Raw genomic sequence first — 25,171 nt, 5'->3', positions numbered from 1 at the left:
CCTCAGCCAATGAAGTTGGAAGTCCCACCCTGTTGACTACATTAAAATGGTGGAAGCCCTCAATGGCGCTGCCCATGATAATACTGCTGTTTGGCCACTAGAGGCCTCTATCATTCTCTATGGTGTAAACTCTAGGCCGTGGCTATGAATATGGAGTTTTCGCCCTCCGCCCCACCCTTACAGAAACCTCTTTCTCAAAGCTTAGGATCCGGATCACATTCTGCGCATGTGTTATTTTACATACACTATGTAGCTACTGCTCACACTCCACCTCCCTTTACGTTTCTCTCTTTACTCACCCTCTTCTGAACCATGGTGATGTAGGTCAGGGATGGGCAACATTGATGTGTGTGGGGGCCACCCAAAAAAGGATCCCCCCCTCGTAATAGCGGCCCCCCCTCTTGACAGCAAAGATTTTTTTTTATTGTGTTCTAAAGTAAATTTCCTGCAATTGTACAAATTTTGCCATGGGCCGGAGAGAAGATTTTGCAATTTTATAACTCAATTCATGCAATTCTARTCATTTTGCCATGGCGCGGTGATTCCTTGTGTCATCCAACACTGCTATGACTATAAACAAGCACTGTTTAAATATGCTAGGTAGTAAATTATGAGACTCATACTTTCAGTACCATGACAGTCTATTGATCTCTAAAAGGACAGTGTAACTGATGAAGCTTACCTGAGATATCAGAGTATTCCTTTGCATTTAAGGTGAGCTCGTTCTCCTATGACAAAATGTGTAGAACTGCAGGAAATTAGCAGTTTTACCTCATCCTTCTGGCCCAAAGGCCCTGCGTGGCATCGACTGTGCCACAAAAGCATGCTGAAGTTGCAAAGTCGATATCCATATTTATAAACACAGGGTCGCTACACTTATTGTTATTTGTGGTCGTAAACATTATTTAGAGTTAATTATATGAGGGGGGAGGGTGTTTAATTGATTTTACAGTATTTTCTTTATGATACCTTTAGTTTGACCAGCCCCTCCCCCCAGTAAATTTCAATATGTCCCTTACCAGATTATGGTATCTATTTCCCTTCTCTCTCCCCATTCATTGTATGTCTCACTGCTCTGTTCTATGCTGTTGTGTTTGTCTCTACTCAAACTCTTGTCTTAGCTGCCTATATGGCCTTTATTAAGATTAGAATGGACAGASTGCATGCATAGTAAACTCTTGCATATTGTGTCTTTCTTGAAAAGAGGACAATATAGTATTATTGAGGTTTTGCTGTATATGATCTGTGTGTCCCATTTCTCTCCTCCTGGGTGTAACTGTGCATTTTGTCCCTTCAGTCACTCCATACCCAAAGCTAGAGATCCTCTACTGCCCTGGGGATCCAGAATTCTAAAGGAGTTCTACAGGAGTCCAGTCTACCTACAGCTCATGCATATGGAGATTTTGTTTTCATTTCTTAATAGCGTTTATTTTACTTGAACCAGTCTAGTCTAGTCAATTGTTGATTAAGGGAGGATGTTGATGAGGAAATCTGATGTATCTAATTGTGAATGGGAAGAACGAGTTATTAGATATGATTTAGTTGTAAACTATGTTCGGTTAGTTTGGAATTCATTTGACAACTTTTTTTAATCATAAGACACTTATTTTTTATATTTCACTGTTAATATAATAGAACAAAAGTATAACATAAAAGGTTTTTGTGTCTTAAAATGACATAGTGAATTCGGAAACTATTCAGACCCCTTGACTTTCTCCACATTTTGTTYCGTTACAGCCTTATTATAAAATGTATTAAATCGTTTCCCACCACAATCTACACACGGTACCCCATAATGACAAAGCAAAAACAGGTTTTCAGAAATGTGTGCAAATGCATAAAAATAAAATGAAATATCACGTTTACATAAGCATTCAGACCCTTTACRCAATACTTTGTTGAATCACCTTTGGCAGCGATTACAGCCTCGAGTCTTCTTGGGTATGGCGCTACAAGCTTGGCACACCTGTATTTGGGAAGTTTCTCCCATTCTTCTCTGCAGATCCTCTCAAGCTCTGTCAGGTTGGATGGGGAGCTTTGCTGCACAGCTATTTTCAGATCTRTCCWGAGATGTTCCATTGGGTTCATGTCAAGGCTCTGGCTGGGCCACTCAAGGACATTCAGACTTGTCCCGAGGCAACTCCTGCATTGTCTTGGCTGTGTGCTTAGGGTCGTTGTCCTCTTGGAAGGTGAACCTTCYCCCCAGTCTGAGGTCCTGAGCGCTCTGAAGCAGGTTTTCATCAAGGATCTCTCTGTACTTTGTTTCTTTCTTCTTTCCCTCAATCCTGATTAGTCTCCCAGTCCCTGCCGATGAAAAACATCCCCACAGCATGATGCTGCCACCACCATGCTTCACCGTAGGGATGGTGCCAGGTTTCCTACGGATGTGATGCTTGGCATTCAGGATAATGAGTTCAATCGTGGTTTCATCAGAACAGAGAATCTTGTTTCTCATGGTCTGAGAGTCCTTTAGATGCCTTTTGGCAAGCTCCAAGTAGGCTGTCATGTGCCTTTTACTGAGTGGTTCAGTCTGGCCAATCTACCATAAAGGCCTGATTGGTGGAGTGCTGTAGAGTTGGTTGTCCTTCTGGAAGGTTCTCTCATCTCCACAGAGGAACTCTGTAGCTCTGTTAGAGTGACCATCAGGTTCTTGGTCACCTCACTGACCAACGCCCTTCTCCCCCAATTGCTCAGTTTGGCTGGGCGGCCAGCTCTAGGAAGAGTCTTGGTGGTTCCAAACTTCTTCTATTTAAGAATAATGGAGGCCACTGTGTTCTTCGGGACCTTCAATGCTGCAGAAATGTTTTGGTACCCTTCCCCAGATCTGTAGCTCGACAGAATCCTGTCTTGGAGCTCTACAGACAATTCCTTCAATCTCATGGCTTGGTTTTTGCTCTGAACATGAACTGTACAACTGTGGGACCTTATATAGACAGTTGTGTGCCTTTCCAAATCATGTCCAATCAATTGAATTTGCCACAGGGTGACTCCAATCAAGTTGTAGAAACACCAAGATGATCAAGGAAACAGGATGCACCTGAGCTCAATTCGAGTCTCATAGTAAAGGGTCTGAATACTTATGTAAATAAGGTATTTCTGTATTTTAAAAACCTGTTTTCACTTTGTCATTATGGGTATGTGTGTAGATTTTATATTAATCCACTTTAGAATAAGGCTGTAATTGAATAAAATGTGGAAAGTCATGGGGTCTGAATACATTCCGAAGCACTGTAGGATTCTAGTACAGATTTATTTCATGCTTCTAGAAAGAGGTGGTCAGATTTTTAGGGTTGTCTTGTCATTTTGTATTGTCTTGTCTGTATTGTTTAATAAAAAATAATGGTCAAAAACCATGCCAGGAATGTTCACCTTAAAAATAAACTGCTCCAGGCCCGGTTTCCCGATAGCAATGGCACTTAGGCTTAAGAGTGTTTAATGTGCATCTTTCCTACACCAGCCAATGAAATACCATACGTTGCCCCAAAACACCACTGCAGAGAGAAAGTTTGCTAAGTGTGTCGTTGAGGCATGTGTCAATACTGATAGGATCGAAAGAAAGGCAACGCTGTTCTCAGATCAGCTTTCTCCATACAAATCTTACCTTAATATTAMAATTATTCCACAATACTGATGACGGATCAGCTCCTAGAAACAAATACTGAGGCAGCTTATTCTAATGCTTACCCTATAACAATGCACTAAATCAAGATTTGGCACATCATTGTGCACTTGTTGTTACACATCATGAAATGTATTGAGGCAAAAAATTACAGACAGTAGCCTACAATTAGCAAAATAGAACTCAAATTGATTTCAATCATATTTAATTATATAGGAATACTGTATGTGTAGCCTATACTGTAGGCTATTTATATTTTAATKCAGTTATCTCTGTTTCCATTTTAAGCATTCATTTAGCATTTAATTTATCCTTTGCTTGTTTAACAATTGAAAAGATATGGGCAACTTTGTATTTGTAGTCAACTTCGTTGACTACTGGCGCTCACAGAGAGACAGATAAACATCTTGATTCTTTGTTTAGRGCAGATCTTATTCCATCCCTTTACTTAGATTTGTGTGTATTAGGTAGTTGTTGTGGAATTGTTAGATTACTTGTTGATATTGCTGCACTGTTGGAACAAGAAGCACATGCATTTCGTTACACTCGCAATAACATCTGCTAACCATGTGGATGTGACAAATAAAATTTGATTCGAAGTAGTACATCCAATCACAGATTTGAAGAATGACTACAATTAAGGTCAGGTAGCAGTGTTGACCCCATTCAGAATGATAGAAAAAYAATGTGCGCATGAAACAGCTAACAAGGCAGAATCCTAATTTATGAGTCACTGAGGCTGCTATTGCATCTGATCAGCCTGGCAGGAATAGAGCTTACCCGCTGGATCATAGGCATRAGCCTATAAGGCACTTTAACGGCTAATATGCCCGCAAGGAGCTTTTCCCATGAAACAGCCTACAAGGCAGCATTGTGACTTATCAGCCTCTAAAGCTGCTATTGAGTCTGCTCAAGCTCTGAGGCTGAAAGCTAATCTAATCATCCTGCCAGGAATGGAGTTCTGTACATGTAAATATTACCCATAAAACAGGAAGTGCCCATTATAATTATGCACATATCAGTTATGCAAGCTCACAACCAGCAAAAAAMAACTAGCTAGCTTGCTAGRTACAGTAGCTAACTAACAAGACTAACGTTACCTAGCTAACTGCTAGCTCACAAGACTAGCTAGCRAAGTGAGCTTGCTTTGCAGCGCTGCTAGCAAGCTAGCTAACAAACAATCAGTGTAATATCAGTATAAAGTTGACTTAATTATGAAAGATGCTAGCTATATAAAACATTTTACTCTATGCTTCAGCTTTCTGGATATGTTTGAACTTGGCTCGATAGCTCGTTGTTCCTTGCATGCAATTGGTTCTGGTCTTGGGGGCGGCACGCAGCCTTGGAGACAATGTTACCTGTCAGGCGCTGTTCAGGGCTTAAATGCTCCACGAGCGTCCAGCTCGGGAATGGTTTTAGCACCACCAGGCGACAAAYTTGAAGAACTACACCACACATAGTAATTTCCGGCAGAATCGGAAATGGTGTCATACTCCATCATCAAAAAAGTAATAGCGGCATGGCAGCAGCACCAGCTATCCACACTAAGACTTCTGGTTATCGGATTTTGCATTCAAAATAAAKGTCCACGGTAAATCGCTATGCATATGATACAATATCAATATTTTTTTGCAGCTTTGCACAGAGCATAATGTTAAAATTATGTTTTTAAAAAGTATAACTACATGGGGGGTGTAAACTAAAGAGAATTGTATTTTGGTTGTATTGCACAAACAACTTGCACTGTACAGGAAAAACAATATATTTTTTGTCCATAAAACCAGGGTCCAGTCTACTCACTAAAGTCCCTAGAATACAAGAGTTTGAACAAAGAGTTAGGTCATAGGAAGTGTTGCAGGACGTTTACTGTGCTCTAACAACTTACAGTGGAGTGCCTGGACAATATGGTACAATGCAAATCACTGTATATGCATTACACATGGGCATTACACATGGGCTGATAATAAAAAAACGATTATTTTTGCCTCAGTAAAACTATTGTAGGGAATACTCAGTAGGGTCAGTAGAATCCATATATGGTGTCATTTCATGGGGCACTGAATGGAGTGTTGCTGGCTTTTTACTCCACCAAATCATGGAATACATTTAGCCTAATAGAGCAAAAATTATTCTAGGTGGRTATGTAAAAGTATTGTAGGGAATACAATATATTATTATATTTCATGCACAGTTATTTGCATTGGAGGCATTTATTTGACCTTGGGACATGTTTTAAAACCCACATTTAAATAAAATYTCACTTAAATATGAGCAAATATGAATAATTGTTKATGTTCAGATAAMTATTTTTCATATACAAATACAGGTTATTGACACTGTTATACTATTAGGRGGGGACCTTTATTTGGCACATTTCCAAACTTCAGTGACCCGGAAGTACTTRTTTAGTGTTGCTGACGAGACACTTATCAAAAAAATGAATGCTGCTGTTTTCTTCTGAACACAAAACWGTCTCTTGGATAATGTCACACATCGGCGATAACGAGCTAGAACAACTGGAATACCTCTCGTTGGTATCCAAAGTGTGCACAGAACTCGACAACCATTTGGGGATAAGTGATAAAGATCTAGGTATGTAAAACTGAAAGTGAACTTTCAATATAATATTTGTTAGTTGGCAATACAATGGCTAACAGCTAGCGACGCGTTAGCTAGCAGCAACTCCAGATCATCTGTCCAGTCAGGTTGTTATCTGCCCGGGTAAACCAGCTAGTTAAACTAGCTAATGATTTCACCAGCGTAGCTAAGTTGGGTAACTAACTAGTAAACCGTGGAGTTGAGTTTAGTCAGCTAAGGTTACTAACAACGATGCGAACTTTCACGCTGCCCCTAGCTGACATGCTATAGTAGCCATRTTAGCGAGCAAATCAAAGCTACACTCGAAATGTTTAGGACAAGTTAACGTTACTTGGCTAATGTGGTTATTTTCTTTGCTGTTTTACAGCTGAGTTTGTCATCAGCCTTGCTGAAAAACAACCAACATTTGAWGGCTTCAAATCACTTCTGCTGAAAAATGGAGCAGAATTCACAGTAAGTACAGACTTCCTATCTACTGCGATACAACAGTACTGTCGCTATCTAGAGCAGGGGTCTCCAACCTTTTCTAGAATGAGAGGTACTCATTTTCTTCCCTCCAGCTTTCAAATCGACACATTCTTCTCTCCACTGGTCCTTAGTGCACTACTTTACCTTGTATACTATGTTTTCTGTCAATATACCTGACAAATTAATGGTTAATAAACAACTCTAAGGGGGCTCTATAAAATCTGTGATTTTTTATTTTTTTTTATCTCAAAAGTACAATTTGAGAATCAAGAATATTGAATGTTCTGAGTCCATGTCAATGCTTAAATAATGTTTTAGGTCTGATTTTTATMTGTAATTCCCCTTTAATTGAGCATCTGGCCCTTTAAATGTGCATCTAGCAAGTAAGGAATGTGCCATCTGTGCCGGTCTAGTGATGGTTCTGTAGAGCTGCTGCTCATTTCATGGCAAAGTTTGCAAATAACAAGAAATACATACAAACAATATGCTTACTCATGATATACTTCTGCCATACAAATTATATGCACTACCGTTCAAAAGTTTGGGGTCTCTTAGAAATGTCCTTGTTTTTGAAAGAAAAGCAAAAAAATGGTGTCCATTAAAATAATATCAAATTGATCAGAAATTCAGTGTAGACATTGTTAATGTTATAAATGACTATTGTAGCTGGAAACAGKTGATTTTTAATGGAATATCTACATAGGCGTACAGCGGCCCATTATCAGCAACCATCACTCCTGTGTTCCAATGGCACGTTGTTAGCTAGATATTCCATTAAAAATCAGCTGTTTCCAGCTACGATAGTCATTTACAACATTAACAATGTCTACACTGTCTTTCTGAACAATCTGATGTTATTTTAATGGACAGAAAATGTGCTTTTCTTTCAAAAACGAGGACATTTCTAAGTGACCCCAAACTTTTGAACGGTAGTATACATCTGCCAGGTAAGCCGACTTTGCAGTTAAGAGTTAATTGACAAGACTTTGGGGAAAGTATTTCTGTCAACCCACATCAACTGGCTACACACAGAGTGATAGACAAGCGCATGCACCACACAGACAGACAGGGGCAAAATTGCTGGATATTAATTGGTAGATATTGTGTTAGATTTGGCTTTTTAAGCCAGTAGTGGCTAACCAGGGTTGGGATAATGTCAATGTTGCGTTGATTAGGTAGTAGCTGGGAGCTTACGGTGTCTGATACTTGTGAGATTTGTTTATGACAGTTGTGCGGTGGAACAGGTGAAAATTGCTTCTACTTTCAGAATTGTTTGGCGAGCTACTCATAGTTGGGCTGTGAGCTACTGGTAGCTCGCGATCGAACTGTTGGAGACCCCTGATCTAGATGGCTGTTTATGGAACTGATATGTAGACGTAACATTTATTTTCCATCTTTCAGGATTCACTCGTCGGCAATTTGCTCAGACTTATTCAAACGATGCGGCCTCCACCAAAGGCATCTACAAGCAAAGGTATGTGAGCTGTATTCCGCCTGTATCCTCTGATGTGATGTGTGCTTTTCACTTAGCGCAAATTTTTGAAGGTATGGGCTATGTGCACTCGGTGTAKAAKACATTAAGAGCACCTTCCTAYTATTGAGTTACACCTCACCCTCAGAACAGCCTCAATTCGTCAYGGTGTGGAGTCTTCAAGGTGTCAAGCATTCCACAGGGATGCTGGCCCATGTTGACTCCAATGCTTCCCACAGTTGTCAAGTTGGCTGGATGAACTTTGGGTGATGGACCATTCTTAATACACACYGGAAACTGTTGTTCGTGAAAAACCCAGCAGTGTTGCAGTTGACACAAACCGGTACACCTCACACCTACTACCATACCCCGTTCAAATACACTTGAATATGTTGTCTTGCCCATTCACCCTCTGAACTGCACACATACACAATCCATGTCTCAATTGTCTCAAGGCTTAAAAATCCTTCTTTAACCTGTCTTCTCCCCTTCATCTACACTGATTGAAGTAGATTTAACAAGTGACATCAATAAGGGATCATTTCACCTGATCAGTCTGTCATGGAAAGGGCAGGTGTCCTTAATGTGTTGTACACTCAGTGCATGTGCTATTGTTACAATGTTGTGGACTCGATGATCTGCTGAGTTGCTGACCCTTTACTCTGTGATTTTAGCCTTTGAACCTGTGGTCAAGCAGAAGAATGACAAGGACAAACTGAAGGAATTGTTTCCTGCATTATGCAGGCCAGACGATCCTGCTCCCAAGGTACGTTTTGTTGTTGTTATAACCTAGTTAATTTGCAGGTGAAATGTATAGTATAGGCTATACTTTGTGGTTGACTTTGACCTGCTGACATTTGGCCTACCGTTTCGGACCCCCTCCCCCAAGGCCATATTGGATGAAGACGATGTGAAGATCGCCGACGCTGCCATGAAGGAGTTGGAGATGTTCATGCCCAGTGTGAGCAGATCAGACTCAAAGAGCAAGAGCAGGTAACGGGCTTTCACCAGTAAAATACTTATTSGTTTCAAGTGCAATGTTTTTCTCAGTTGTTACATGGGCTGTAGTTCTTATGTGACCTGTTTTGTATTTCTCAGGTCGGACAAAAAGAGGAGGCACAGCAGAAGTCGYAGCCGAGACCGGGACAGGAGGCGGCGTCACCGTTCTCGGTCCCGCTCACGCTCTAGATCTCGCTCTAGGGACCGCGACCGTCAGAGAGAGAGAGACCGRGAGAGGGACCGCGACCGTGGTAAGAAACGTGCGTCTCGCTGGAGTGAGCGCAGTCGTACCCCCAGCCCCCACAGAGACCGGGACAGGGACACAAAGGAAGGCTCTGACCGGTGGAAGGACAAACACGTGGATCGCCCTCCACCAGAGGAGCCTACTGTGGGGGACATCTTCAATGGCAAAATCACCAGCATCATGCAGTTTGGCTGCTTCGTGCAACTGGAGGGGCTGAGGTCAGTAAAAGAGTTGGGTTAATGCTATGTCGAAGGTCATTCGTTCAATAGTAATGAACCTAGTTTGTGTTTGAACTTGGTTTGCTTTTGAGTGGCCAGTGTTGAAAGACTTTTATTTGTTTCGCATTGTAGGAAACGCTGGGAGGGCTTGGTCCACATCTCCGAGCTGCGCAGAGAGGGACGCGTTGCCAATGTGGCTGATGTGGTCCAGAAAGGTCAAAGGGTCAAGATCAAGGTGCTGTCCTTCACTGGCTCCAAGACCAGTCTCAGTATGAAGGTGAGGCGGGAATGAAGTCAAGGCCTACGGTCCTTTCGGTGTGTTTTACTATATGGAGCCACTGTGATTGAATTGGGAGCGATGTGGTTTCATCTCATCTCTCAACAAGCTCTGCTAATCATGTCGGCCAAAAAAAAAAAGGCATTTGAAACTTTTGGAAAGGACTATGAAAGACCTTTCTGAATTATTGAAACACTTGTTCCCTTCTTGGTTTCCAGGATGTAGACCAGGAAACAGGGGAGGACCTGAACCCCAACCGGAGGAGGAACCAGGGCCCTGATGGTGAGGAGGAGAAAATCATGAGGAACCCCGACCGCCCAACCAACCTCAACTTGGGCCACGCCCCTGAGTTGGAGGACGACACACTGGAGCGCAAGAGGCTGACCAAGATATCTGACCCCGAGAAGTGGGAGATCAAACAGGTATGTGTACACGRGTAGCTTATCAAGACATCGTGGCTGTTGTTTTAATGTCATTTTGATCTAATCGTGCTCTTATTTTAATGATCTGCCCTCAGATGATTGCTGCTAATGTTCTTTCTAAAGAGGAGTTCCCTGACTTTGATGAGGAGACCGGTATCCTCCCCAAAGTAGATGACGAAGAAGGTAAAACATGTCTTTTGTTATTGTGCATAGAAAACCGGTGTCGGCTGAGATTCACATCAGTGCGTTGGGTTGTGATTAGCTRCGTGTCTTTCTTTCAGATGAGGACCTGGAGATTGAGCTGGTGGAGGAGGAGCCTCCGTTCCTGAGAGGACACACTAAACAGAGTATGGACATGAGCCCTGTCAAGATTGTCAAGGTATGTTCCCGTGTGGCCTTGACCATCCTACTTTCAAGGCAATTTTGTTTGACTGTTTTCATCCTTTTTTAGTAGTGTGAACCAATGCAGCCCTCTCTGTTTCCCTCTGTCAGAATCCAGATGGCTCGCTGTCCCAGGCAGCCATGATGCAGAGTGCTTTGGCTAAGGAGAGGAGGGAAGTGAAGCAGTGTCAGCGAGAGGCCGAGATGGACTCCATCCCCATGGGCCTGAACAAACACTGGGTAGACCCCCTGCCTGACGGTAAGTCAGTGTGGATGCATACAGTAATCCAAAACCCAGTCCGGTCTGAGCCACCACTGCCTACGTCAGGCTTCCTCCAGTGTAGCAGCAGTAGCCCCCAGGGTTAGCAGGGCTGGAGATGGTTATCTGCTTTCCTTTAGCATCCTAACAGGCCGGATAGAGTGGCCTGCTGTAGTGTGCTGTGTCCTACATGACCCAGGGTGGTACCTGCCAGGGCCCTAGACTGGTCATCTGAAGGGATGGATGTTAAAGTGAATGTCCAGTGAATTACTTACAATATGAGTGAAATAGTTTTCCTTCCCAGTTTTTATAAAGCAGCTTTTCTGTGTTGGAATTCTGTGGGTATATACCGGTCATTAGAAATATTCAATCGAGTAGACCGCTGATTGGCTAGCTCATCCTCCTCTAGACCACTGATTGGCCAGCTCATCCTCCTAAGGAGTATGACATACTCTAAGGAAATGGCAAGCAATTTTGAAACGGTCTGTTTGAGGTGGGATTTTTGTGTAGGAGGAGTTAACAACATTTATACGGGTATGAGTTAACAGAAGATTAACTTTTAAAAGTACAATTTTCACTGGACAGGTACTTTAAATATCATGCCAGTTCATCTCTATTAAACACACAACCTCTTACACAGTTGATGGGAGACAGATTGCAGCCAACATGAGAGGCATCGGCATGATGCCAACTGACATCCCGGAGTGGAAGAAACATGCCTTTGGGGGCAACAAGGCCTCTTATGGCAAAAAGACAGCGATGTCCATCCTGGAGCAGAGAGAGAGCCTGCCCATCTACAAGCTGAAAGAACAGCTCATACAGGTTTGTGCAACAGTTAGCATCTGTTACCTTGCTAGTTATTTTTACGTCAACATCAACCGTTTTTAATKATTTCCTGCCATCTGATTATGCTCACAGCTGTACTCCACTATTACAGGCTGTCCACGATAACCAGATCCTGATTGTTATTGGAGAGACTGGCTCTGGGAAAACCACCCAGATCACCCAGTACCTGGCCGAGGCAGGCTACACCACTCGGGGGAAGATCGGCTGCACTCAGCCCCGTCGTGTGGCAGCCATGTCCGTGGCCAAGAGAGTCTCTGAAGAGTACGGTTGCTGTCTGGGCCAGGAGGTGAGTGATCGCTCCACACTGCATATATCTTAACACACGTGACCATGAGGCGATGTCTTAACACATCTGATCGCAGAACAATGCTGATTTTAGTGATTTCTGTCTTCGTTCATCCGCTCCAGGTTGGATACACCATTCGTTTTGAGGACTGCACCAGCCCTGAGACGGTGATTAAGTACATGACAGACGGTATGTTGCTGAGAGAGTGTCTGATAGATCCGGACCTTGGCCAGTACGCCATCATCATGTTGGATGAGGCCCATGAGAGGACCATCCATACCGACGTACTCTTCGGTCTGCTCAAGAAGGTATACCAGGGCCTTGTTTCGCCTTGACTTGAGGCTCTAACATCTCTATAATGTCAAGGAGACACAAACCCTCTTCTCCTCTCCCTCTTTCAGACGGTGCAGAAACGCACGGACATGAAACTCATTGTGACTTCGGCCACACTTGATGCCGTCAAGTTCTCMCAGTACTTCTACGAAGCGCCCATCTTCACCATCCCAGGGCGTACCTACCCAGTGGAGGTGCTCTACACCAAAGAACCCGAGACAGACTACCTGGATGCCAGTCTCATCACCGTCATGCAGATCCACCTGACTGAGCCTCCAGGTACAGTTTTAACAACGTTTTTATATCCAGTCTATAGTCAAACTGTAATACAAAGTCGTTGACCTAAATGAAAATCCATTGCTCTAAATTGTCAGGTTGAGATTCAACCTTGACTGTCAACAGATATCAACCTTCTCTTTGTCCTATCCCGCTCCTTCTTTGCAGGTGACGTCCTGGTGTTTCTGACGGGCCAGGAGGAGATCGACACCGCTTGTGAGATCTTGTATGAACGGATGAAGTCACTGGGACCTGAAGTGCCTGAACTCATCATCCTACCGGTCTACTCCGCCCTGCCCAGCGAGATGCAGACCCGTATCTTTGACCCTGCTCCCCCCGGCAGCAGAAAGGTCGTCATTGCCACTAACATTGCTGAGACGTCTCTGACCATCGACGGTATCTACTATGTGGTGGACCCAGGCTTTGTGAAGCAAAAGGTGTACAACTCCAAGACTGGTATTGACCAYCTGGTGGTGACCCCCATCTCACAGGTAGGCTGGTTAATCACTCAATTCATATTCTAAATGTTTCCCACATTGTAACCCCTCGGCCTGTCTAAATTCCTTTGCGTACCTTGCAATTAGGATTTAGTATACTAAGGGCTTCAATGTAACCTCTCTGTTCAATGTATCTTCTCTGTTAGGCCCAAGCCAAGCAGCGGGCTGGAAGAGCTGGAAGAACTGGTCCAGGGAAGACCTACAGGCTGTACACAGAGAGAGCCTACAGAGACGAGATGCTCACCACCAACGTGCCTGAGATCCAGAGAACTAACTTGGCCAGCACTGTGCTGTCTCTCAAGGTATGCACACAGTAACAAAAGTGGCAATCTTCACTGTGATATATATATACTTGTCTGCGCAGACCTACTCATCCGGTGTCACCCTCTCACCTCCCTCTCTCCTTACTTCCTTCAGGCTATGGGCATCAATGACCTGCTGTCGTTTGACTTCATGGACGCGCCACCCATGGAGACGCTGATCACGGCCATGGAGCAGCTCTACACTCTGGGGTCTCTGGACGATGAAGGGTTGCTCACTCGCCTTGGACGCAGGGTAAGATGGGAGTTTAGAGCAAAAAAAAGGAGACGATTGTTAAGAAACGTGAAAGTGAGGAATCATGACCAACTAATGAATCCTTTTCCATCTCTCTCTGTCAGATGGCCGAGTTCCCTCTGGAGCCCATGCTGTGTAAGATGCTGATCATGTCCGTCCACCTGGGCTGCAGTGAGGAGATGCTCACCATCGTCTCCATGCTGTCTGTGCAGAACGTCTTCTACAGGCCCAAGGTACAGCAAATCACGGGACTCATAAACACTGAAATAGGGTTCTATCACTCCTCTGGGAATCTTGATTCGATGTTGTTTTCTTTGCAGCACAGGTTACTGTTGTGTTGAGGTTTACCATTATGGGTGGAGAACTCACTGAGGCAGTTGTACGGTGTGTTGTTGTTTACCATTTGGTGACTAACAGTCCTTTTTATTCTGTGTCTCAGGACAAGCAGGCCCTGGCTGACCAGAAGAAGGCCAAGTTCCACCAGGCCGAAGGAGACCACCTTACCCTGCTGGCTGTGTATAACTCCTGGAAGAACAACAAGTTCTCCAACCCTTGGTGCTATGAGAACTTCATCCAGGCCCGCTCCTTGCGCAGAGCCCAGGACATCCGCAAACAGATGTTGGGCATCATGGACAGGTAGGACCCACTATCCATTCGACAATGGAGTTAATTGTACATCTGACAAAGACACCTCACATGACATCTCTCACACAAATCCAAACACTTTTTGACCTGTTTTCAGACATAAACTGGACGTGGTGACTTGTGGAAAGGCCACAGTGCGTGTYCAGAAGGCCATCTGCAGTGGTTTCTTCCGGAACGCAGCCAAAAAAGATCCTCAGGAAGGCTACCGTACCCTCATTGACCAGCAGGTGGTGTACATCCACCCCTCCAGTGCCCTGTTCAACCGCCAGCCTGAGTGGTGAGTCAACACTCTTTTCTGATAACCATGAGGACTAAAGGATTAGTCACTAGTTTTACATTGAATGTCAACTGTRACTGAGACATCTTGGACATCCTTATCCTCTTGCCCCATAGGGTGGTGTACCACGAGCTGGTGCTGACCACGAAAGAGTACATGAGGGAAGTGACCACCATTGACCCACGCTGGCTGGTAGAGTTCTCGCCGGCCTTCTTCAAAGTGTCCGACCCCACACGCCTCAGCAAACAGAAGAAGCAGCAGCGCCTCGAGCCCCTCTATAACCGCTACGAGGAGCCCAACGCATGGAGAATCTCCCGCGCCTTCCGTCGGCGCTAGAAGGTCTATCCTGTATCTCCACACAAAGGAAGAGATGCACACAGTCCCGTATCAGTTGGTAGAGAAATACCGTGGAGAGACATTGTGCCTGTGCCAACAGGCCTCGCTAACTCTTACTTATTGGTCAAGCTGGGGCATTGTCTACTTGTTTTAGACATGTGTAAATTATGTGTTTTATGTCTGCTCAGCTGATTTTATTCAATCACTATCATTTTGATCTGAGGTATTGGTAGGCCTAATTCTCTCTCTTGATCTGTATAGAAGACGACTAGCAAAGTGAGACGGTTAAGGGGCCAGGTCATTGCTTTCCCTGTCCTTACAGGCTTATTTGGGTAATATGAATCAATGTCTCATCCCCTGAGGAGAATCAATCTTCTCTCTGAGCATCAAGGACAACGAAACCGTTTTATTTGTTCGTTTTACTTGAATGTCACATCTGCCCTGTGGTGAAAACTTCCGAAAATGACAAATTGAATAGGAAGGGGACTGGGTAGTAATTTGAAAAGTGGGTGAATGTCTTTGTCTCAGAGCACTGTTCTCCTAAAACAGAATTTATATTTTATAGTAGGCTATCTTTTTATAAAACAAAGTGAAATGGATGGAACTATGTACTCAGGCATTGTCTTAGCTTTGAGTGATTGTTTCACTGTGCTAATGTACMCCTTACACTTTCTGCCCTCATTAAATATTGTATTGCTCTCTGTATTGTCAATGTTTCATTTAGAAAATGTAATTGGCAGCCACACTGGTGTAGGTTAAAATGGTCATATTGACAATGATTTTAGCCCCACCTGGTGACACAATTTAAGTATTACACACACAGAACCCAGAAGTGTGATCTAAGTTCATTATGTAATGTGCTTGTTGTCAATGGGCGCGTTTCTCTGCCCAGGTGTTGCTGACACATGCCCGATCTTAGAACGCATGGATAGGTATTTTACATATCAGCTAACCACATGTTTTACAGCAATCTGGTGCCTGCCGGCATAGTCGATGTGGCACTTCATTAGTTGATGCATGCAAAATCAGAGAAGGGGAACGTGACCAAAAACTGCATTTTTTCTGTAAACAAAACAAATGCTGTTGAGCAGTGGTGTCAAACTCATTCCATTGAGAGCCTAGTCTAGGACAGCGAGCCTAGACAGCCATGATGCAGAGTGCTTAGGCTAAGGAGAACCACGCTCATCAAATGGCTGAGATGGATGCATTCCTGTTGACCTCGAAAAGCAAGGGCCTGGACCACACACAAACATTGCATTAGAGATGTAGACATACAGTATGCTTTCCCACCATGTGATTTATGTCTGGGCTTCTACCTCATGCGTCTTTTCTGCACTTTAAAAGGTAACTACCACGTAGTAAAACAAAGTCAAGTCTGATGGTTTCCACTAGTTACCACAGCCACAAKGTTTTCTTACTTTTTCTTAATTTAAGGTTAGGTTAATACARAAGGTTAGCAGTGTGGTTAAGGTTAGAGTTAGGATTAAAAACACACTTTAAACCTAACCTTATTTTTTAAGGTTAGGTTTAGGCATAAGGTTAGCAGTGTGGTTAAGGTTAGAGTTAGGTGTAAAATCAAATTTTATGAAGCTCAATTGTAGAAATAYGCAGGGTTTATGACTTTGTGGCTGTGGTAACTAGTGACGACCCAGTCTGAGGCACGACCGACTACGTCAGGCTTCCTCCAGTGTAGCAGCAGTAGCCCTCAGGGTTAGCAGGGCTGGAGATGGTTATCTGCTTTCCTTTAGCATCCTAACAGGCCGGATAGAGTGGCCTGCTYTAGTGTGCTGTATACTATATGGCCCAGGGTGGTAGGAGAGGTTGTGTGGGTGGAAGGTTCCTGCKAGGGCCCTAGACCAGTCATCTGAAGGGGTGGAGGTTAAATATCATGCCAGTTCATCTCAATTAAACACACTTCCCTCTTACACAGTTGATGGAAGGCAGATTGCAGCCAACATGAGAGGCATTGGCATGATGCCAGATGGCTTCCCGGAGTGGAAGAAACATGCCTTTGGCGGCAACCAGGCCTCTTATGGCAAGAAGACAGAGCTTACCATCCTGGAGCAGAGAGAGAGAGAGCCTGCCCATCTACAAGCTAAAGGAGAAGCTCACACAAGTCAACAATAGTCATTGCCCTATAGAGAGAAATAAAGTTGTTTGTCAGACATTGCTTTATTTGTAAGGTTACCTGACTTCAATATTACTTCAARGGTTTAAATGATACATGGTATCCAGCTTTGGTCACCTTCTTTTTCATTATGACAGGCTGTCCACGTTATACAGATCCTGATTGTGGTTGGAAAGAGTGGCTCTGGGAAAACCACCCAGATCACCCAGTACCTGGCTGAGAGAGGCTACACCACTCGGGGAAGATCGGCTGCACTCAGCCCCGTTGTATGGCAGCCATGTCTGTGGCCAAGAGAGTCTCTGAAGAGTATGTTGCTGCCTGGGCCAGGTTGAGTGAGCAGTTTTACCTTGTATACCTTTTGGATTTGCTTTTAGTCCGTGACTTTGTTTATGAGGGTGACTTCTCACCTCTCCAATTATTTTCCACACCAGGTGGACTACACCATCTGTTCTGCACCAGCCCTGAGACGGTGATCAAGTAAGTACATGACACATGGTATGCTGCCGAGGGAATGTCCAATAGACCCAGACATGTGTCAGTACACCCTCATCATGCTTGACGAGGCCCACGAGAGGACTCCATACTGACGTGCTCTTTGATCTACTCAAGAAGGTACACAGGGTCTTGTTCATAATKGCAAAACAGTCTGAATATTTCCTTGACTCCTTCCATTTTGAGAATAGTATAATGAGTGGTGTGTTAATTCCTTTAAATTCTCTGTCAAGAAACACCCAGACATGATGCTGATTGTGTCCTCGTCAACACTAGATGCTGTCAAGTTAAAAAATATAAAAARATWTTTTTTWAATTCTATYCYTTGTTGGGAAGGGCCCATAAGTAAGCATTTCACTGTTAGTCTACACCTGTTGCTTCTGAAGCATGTGACAAATAACTTGTGATTTGACTTGAGTTTTCCCAGTACTACTTTGAGGCGCCCATCTTCACCATCCCAGGACGCACTTTCCTAGTGGAGGTGCTCTACTGCAAAGAACCCGAGACAGACTACCTGGATGCCAGTCTCATCACCGTCATGCAGATCCTCATGAGTGAGCCCTCAGGTACAGTTAAAAATGGTTACAGTACATACATCCACAATGTCTACACTTCAGCACCTGCGATAAGATGCAAATCCTCGATTGACATCTAAAGCTTAGGATTTGGCCATCAGTGACTCTTTGTCCTCTCTCGCTCCTTCTTTGCAGGTGATGTCCCGTTGTTTCTGGCGGGTCAGGAGGAGATTGACACAGCCTGTATGAARYGARGAAGTCACTGGGACCTGAAGTGCCTGAAATCATTATCCTACTGGTCTACTCCGCCCTGCCCAGCGAGATGCAGACCCATTTGACCCTGCTCCCCCCTGCAGCAGAAAGGTACCCTAACACAAACCAGAACGGTCCCAAAAACACACACACACTCTTCTGCTGCCACACATGCTCGATATCGGAGGTAGGCCTAAGCCTAATAATTTTGTGTTATTTGATTATGCAGGTAATAATTGCCACCAACATTGCTGAGACGTCTCTGACCATTGATGAGATTTACTATGTGGTGMACCCAGGCTTTGTGAAGAAGAATGTCTACAATTCCAAGACTGGCATCGACCAACTAGTGGTGACCCCCATATCCCAGTTAAGCTGAATAGATATATGCAGATATCCTTATCATGCATGGAGAAGGAACACTGAATGTTTTTTTTAATGATGGATAATACTTTGTGTTGTCCAAAGCATTAAACTGAAATCCAATCAAAATGAATCGCTATCTTTATCTTTCTCAGGCCCAAGCTAAGCAGCAGTCTGGTAGAGCGGGAAGAACTAACGCTACCGTCTGTTTACAGAGAGAACATACAGAGATGAGGTGCTCACCAGCAATGTGCCTGAGATCCAGATAACTAACCTGTCCAGCACCATGCTGTCTCTCAAGGTACATAACACATGCAGACACTAATTGGCATGTCCTAACACATACAGACACGAACTGGCATGTCCTAACACATACAGACACTAACTGGCATGTCCTAACACATACAGACACTAACTGGCATGTCCTAACACATACAGACACTAAAGTTACTGATTATAGGCTCATATTAGCACTGCAAAACCCCAGAGTACCCTGCGTTAGTACAGGTTTATTTGCTCAGACCTGTTCTTCCAATGCCATCCACTCACTTCCCTCTCTCCTTACTTCCTTAAGGCCACGGGCATCAATGACCTGCTATCGTTTGACTTCATTTGACTTCCTCCTGTGGATACAACTATTACAGTACATGCAGATATCCTTATAATGCATGGAGAAGGAACACTGACATTTTTGATCAGAGATGCTCTACATTTTAGGGGCTCCGGAGTAATGGTGCCGGAGAGGATGGCTGCTGTTTTATTGGCTCTTATCCAACCATGCTATTTTTTTTGTATTTTTTTTGGCATTGGTTGTAACTTATTTTGTACATAATGTTGCTGCTTCCGCCTCTTATGACCGAAAAGAGCTTCTGGACATCAGAACAGCGATGACTCACATTGAATTGGACGAAGAATTTTTCTTTAATGAGTCGGACGAGAAGGATTTACTCCAGACACCTGAACAGGCCCTCATCCCCGTCATTCGCAGGAGAAAGAGACTGAGATTTCGCGGAAGGAGGATCAGGTGACGAGTGGCTAATCTGCCTTTGCCACCCGTATTATTAGAAAACGTACAATCACTGGAAAATAAATGGGACGATTTAAAAGCACGTATATCTTACAAACGGGACATAAAAAATGTAACATCTTATGTTTGGCCGAGTCGTGGCTGAACAACTACATGAACAACATACAGCTGGCGGGTTGTACACTCTATCGGCAGCATAGAACAGCAGCCTCTGGTAAGACCAGGGGTGGCGGTCTGTGTATATTTGTAAACAACAGCTGGTCCACAATATCTAAGGAAGTCTCAAGGTTTTTCCCGCTTGAGGCAGAGTATCTCATGATAAGCTGTGGACCACACGTCTACCAATAGCGTTTTCATCTGTATTTTTCATGGCTGTCTACATACCACCACAGACCGATGCTGGCACTAAGACCACACTCAATGAGCTGTAAACCGCCATAAGCAAACAGGAAAACGCTCATCCAGAGGCGGCACTCCTAGTGGCCGTGGACTTTATTGCAGGGAAACTTAAATCCGTTATACAACATTTCTATCAGCATGTTAAATGTGCAACCAGAGGGGAAAAACTCTAGACCACCTTTACTCCACACATAGAGACACGTACAAAGCTCTCCCTCGCCCTCCATTTGGCAAATCTGACCATAACTCTATCCTCCTGATTCCTGCTTACAAGCAAAAATTAAATCAGGAAGCATCAGTGACTCAGTCAATAAAAAAGTGGTTAGATGAAGCAGATGCTAAACTACAGGACTCAGCTGTTCCGGACGACTGTGTGATCACGCTCTCCACAGCCGATGTGATCAAGACCTTTAAACAGGTCAACATTCACAAGACTGCAGTGCCAGATGGATTACCAGGACGTGCACCCCATTCTCATCTAAGGGGCTGTAGTGGAGCAGGTTGAGAGCTTCAAATCCTTGGTGTCCACATCACCAACAAACTAACATGGTCCAAGCACACCAGACAGTCGTGAAGAGGGCACGACAAAACCTATTCCACTCAGGAGACTGAAAAGATTTGGCATGCGTCCTCAGATCCTCAAAAGGTTCTACAGCTGCACCATCGAGAGCATCTTGACGGGTTGCATCACTGCCTGCTATTGCAACTGTTCAGCCTCCGACCGCAAGGACCTACAGAGGGTAGTATGTACGGCCCAGTACATCACCGGGGCCAAGCTTCCTGCCATCCAGGACCTCTATACCAGGAGGTGTCAGAGGAAGGCCCTGAAAATTGTCAAGGACTCCAGCCACCCTAGTCATAGACTGTTCTCTCTGCTACCGCACGGCAAGTGGTACCGGAGCGCCAAGTCTAGGTCCAAGAGGCTTCTAAATAGCTTCTACCCCAAAGCCATAAGACTCCTGAACATCTAATCAAATGACTACACAGACTGCCCCCCTACGCTGCTTCTACTCTCTGTTATTATCTATGCATAGTCACTCTAATAAATCTACCRACATGTACATATTACCTCAATTACCTCGATTAACCGGTGCCCCCGCACATTGACTCTGTACCGGTACCCTCTGTATATAGCCTCGCTARTGTTATCTTACTGCTGCGRMGTAATTATTTCTTACTTTAATTTCTTACTTTTATTAGGTYTTTTCTTAAAACTGCATTGTTGGTTAAGGCCGTGTAAGTAAGCATTTCACTGTAAGGTCTACACCTGTTGAATWCAGCGCGTGTGACAAATACAATTTCATTTGATTGACAAAGGTTTACTCGCTCACCTTGGACGCTGGATAAAATGGAGCATGGAACAACAAGCTAACTTAAAATTGGTCAGTTTATGGTCAGTGACTAGTCTGAGTTAAAATTGCCTTGACCCCAACCATAATATTATAGTAATGAATGTGATTAAATGTTATACACTCTTCCCCACTCCTCTCCCTCTGTCTGCCTCTTTGTTTGTGTCAGAGGGCCGAATTCCCTCTGGAGCCCATGCTGTGTAAGAAGCCGATCATATCCGTCCATCTGGGCTGCAGTAAGGAGATGCTCACCGTTGTGTCCATGCTGCCTGTGCAGAACGCTCTTCTCCAGGCCCAAGAAACCTCAMATCATAGGTCCATAAATACTGTGTAACCATGGCTATTATTAATGTCCTCCAGGCCAGTGAGTGGTGTTAAGTAAAAATCACAGAAAAAAACATGCACGGTTAAAATAAATAAACTTCTGTAGCTTTACAATTTTGAAAGCTATTCAAATTAAAATACATTTATCTGTMGTGTCTGCTAATACTGTTTTGTCATAAAACATTGGCGTCAAGATCATGTTCAATGTTGTTAGCTTTCGAGTTAGCTAGCTATCAAAATTACCTGAATGTCAGCCKCACATTCTGCTAGTTTTGGCTGATAATAAATGTACTGATACATTACTTAAATTGCCTGATGTCTCTCGAATTGGTTTCAAATGTGCACATCTCAACTTTGTTATACAGCACACATATTAGCTAATATCTACAGATGTTAGGGAGCTAGCTAGCAGAAGACAAGCTAGCATCAAAGGAAAATGTAACTCACTGCAGTTGGACAAAACTGTTCTTTCTTGTCTCGTTGGCTAACAAAATATAATATTACTACTTGTAGACGTACAGTTGAAGTCAAAAGTTTAKATACACCTTAGCCAAATATATTTAACTCCGTTTTTCACAATTACTGACATTRAATCCTAGTAAAAATTCCCTGTCTTAGGTCAGTTAGGATCACCACTTTATTTTAAGAATGTGAAATGTCAGAATAATAGTAGAGAGYATGATTTATTTCAGCTTTTATTTCTTTCATCACATTTACATACACTCAATTAGTATTTGGTAGCATTGCCTTTAAATTGTTTAACTTGGGTCAAACATTTCGGGTAGCCTTCCACAAGCTTCCCACAATAAATTGGGAGAATTTTGGCCCATTCCTCCTGACAGAGCTGGTGTAACTGAGTCAGGTTTGTAGGCCTCCTTGCTCGCACACAATTTTTCAGTTCTGCCCACACATTTTCTATAGGATTGAGGTCAGGGCTTTGTGATGGCCACTACAATACCTTGACTTTGTTGTKCTTAAGCCATTTTGCCACAACTTTGGAAGTATGCTTGGGGTCATTGTCCATTTGGAAGACCCATTTGCGACCAAGCTTTAACTTCTTGACTGATGTCTTGAGATGTTGCTTCAATATATCCACATAATTTTCCTGCCTCATGATGCCATCTATTTTGTGAATTGCACCAGTCCCTCCTGCAGTAAAGCACCCCCACAACATGATGCTGCCTCCCCCGTGCCTCACGGTTGGGATGGTGTTCCTTGGCTTGCAAGCCTCCCCCTTTTTCCTCCAAAACATAACGATGGTAATTATGGCCAAACAGTTCTATTTTTGTTTCATCAGACCAGAGGACATTTCTCCAAAAAGTACGATCTTTGTCCCCATGCGCAGTTGCAATCTGTAGTCTGGCTTTTTTATGGCGGTTTTGGAGCAGTGTCTTCTTTCTTGCTGAGTGGCCTTTCAGGTTATGTCGATATAGGACTCGTTTTACTGTGGATATAGATACTTTTGTACCTGTTTCCTCCAGCATCTACACAAGGTCCTTTGCTGTTGTTCTGGGATTGATTTGCAATTTTCGCACCTAAGTATGTTCATCTCTAGGAGACAGACCGRGTCTCCGTCCTGAGTGGTATGARGGCTGCGTGGTCCCATGGTGTTTATACTTGCATACTATTGTTTGTACAGATGAACGTGGTACKTTCAGGCAATTTTTTTGTTGTTGAGGTCTTGGCTGATTTCMTTTGATTTTCCCATGATGTCAAGCAAAGAGGCACTGAGTTTGAAGGMAGGCCTTGAAATACATCCACAGGTACACCTCCAGTTGACTCAAATGATGTCAATTAGCCCATCAGAAGCTTCTAAAGCCATGACATCATTTTCTGGAATAAACAATTGTTGGAATAATAATGGGCTTTTATAGTAGATGTCCTAACCGACTTGCCAAAACTATAGTTTGTTAACAAGAAACTTGTGGAGTGGTTGAAAAACGAGTTTTAATGACTCCAACATAAGTGTATGTAAACTTCCGACTTCAACTGTAGGTAGTAGGTTAACCAGCTTACTAAAATTCGAATTGTTTTCTCTTTTGAAATGAGCGGTCCAGTGTACAACTTTGCTCGCAAGTGCTCGAGTCGTTGTGCACATGTACCCTTTGTAGGATTGGGGTACCCTTGCGGAGGGCGGGTTATTATGGGTTTACAACCAGAATCAACTGCTATCGTAGCTATCACATTTGTTGATGGTGGTGAATTATGGTTGACTGACTTCCCTAACTTGTCATATATTGGTGGAAACCTCAGGCCATAATGAGACAGTTGTAGCCTAATGTGATTGGTGTTGATCAGTTGATGGCCAGTCATCGCTTTTGTAATTTTATTCTGTGCCGCCCCAGGACAAGCAGGCCCTGGCTGACCAGAAGAAGGCCAAGTTCCACCAAGCCGAGGGAGCCCACCTTACCCTGTTGAATGTCTATAACTCCTGGATGGAAGAACAAGTTCACCAACCCTTGGTGCTTCGAGAACTTTATCCAGGCTCGCTCCTTGCGRAGTGCCCTGCATTTATGCAAACAGTTTATGCTAACAGATGCTGGGCATCATGGACAGGTAGGACATTCATCATAAGAATTTCTAATTCATTCTATATCCGGTAACGTTCTCAACTGGTATTATTACTTGTGCATGGTATTAATCCTGTGACTCAAAGACACAATCTCTGGGGCCTAAATTTAACTTAATCTACTTCCCATTTATGGATATCATAGAAAATCTGTATGCCTACTTGTATCAATATTTTGAACATAGGGTGAATTATTGGAGTGTTACTTTGACCTGTGCCACGTGGAAAGGCCACAGTGRGCATACAAAAGGTAATCTGCAGTGGTTTCTTCCGGAATGCAGCTAAAAAGGATCCCTAGGAAGGCTACTGTACCCTCATTGACCAGCAGGTGGTGTAAATCCAACTCTCCAGTTCTCTGTTCAACATCCAGCCTGAGTTATGAGTCTATAACCATTGGGGCTCTAAGCATAGTCACGAGCCACTTTCATCTATTTTTATTGGGGCTAGTGTTGCCTCTATGTAATAGAATCCTTGTATATACCATACATGTCTTGAAAGGCACCACTGTTCCGTGTTGGCCACCCATTTTTGGAAGTAAAGAGTGTAAGTGRATAGACTGTGCTACTTTTTAATATATATAATCAGGGAACAGAGCTCCAGAAAGATTAAAAACATACTCTTCTATACCCTAATTTCCCCCACTCCTTTCATCCCTTTATCGCGGTCTAAGGCACTGCATCTCAGTGCAAGAGGTGTCACTACAGTCCCTGGTTCGATTCCAAGCTGTATCACATCCGGCCGTGATT

The 25,171-nt window shown here is 43.6% G+C and overlaps 1 protein-coding gene and 1 pseudogene across 1 annotated transcript; both read left to right on the top strand.

Annotated features, from left to right (window-relative positions):
• The first annotated feature begins 6,031 nt into the window (after positions 1–6,031).
• On the top strand, positions 6,032–15,580 carry LOC111977796 (ATP-dependent RNA helicase DHX8). Its single transcript, XM_024007468.3, has 22 exons — positions 6,032–6,211; positions 6,585–6,670; positions 8,087–8,159; positions 8,831–8,922; positions 9,046–9,149; positions 9,255–9,617; positions 9,750–9,894; positions 10,113–10,316; positions 10,412–10,499; positions 10,598–10,695; positions 10,809–10,956; positions 11,597–11,778; positions 11,894–12,088; positions 12,211–12,396; positions 12,490–12,700; positions 12,866–13,188; positions 13,341–13,496; positions 13,612–13,749; positions 13,854–13,982; positions 14,189–14,385; positions 14,492–14,671; positions 14,788–15,580. The coding sequence occupies exons 1-22, from the start codon at positions 6,061–6,063 to the stop codon at positions 15,005–15,007; spliced, it is 3,669 nt and encodes a 1,222-aa protein (XP_023863236.1). The 5' UTR covers positions 6,032–6,060; the 3' UTR covers positions 15,008–15,580.
• A 1,383-nt stretch (positions 15,581–16,963) lies between these two features.
• On the top strand, positions 16,964–24,807 carry LOC111977592 (ATP-dependent RNA helicase DHX8-like; annotated as a pseudogene).
• The last annotated feature ends 364 nt before the right edge of the window (positions 24,808–25,171 follow it).

This window comes from Salvelinus sp. IW2-2015, linkage group LG18, assembly GCF_002910315.2.
Source record: "Salvelinus sp. IW2-2015 linkage group LG18, ASM291031v2, whole genome shotgun sequence".
NCBI lineage: Eukaryota > Metazoa > Chordata > Actinopteri > Salmoniformes > Salmonidae > Salvelinus > Salvelinus sp. IW2-2015.
This window is presented reverse-complemented; position numbering and strand designations above follow the sequence as displayed.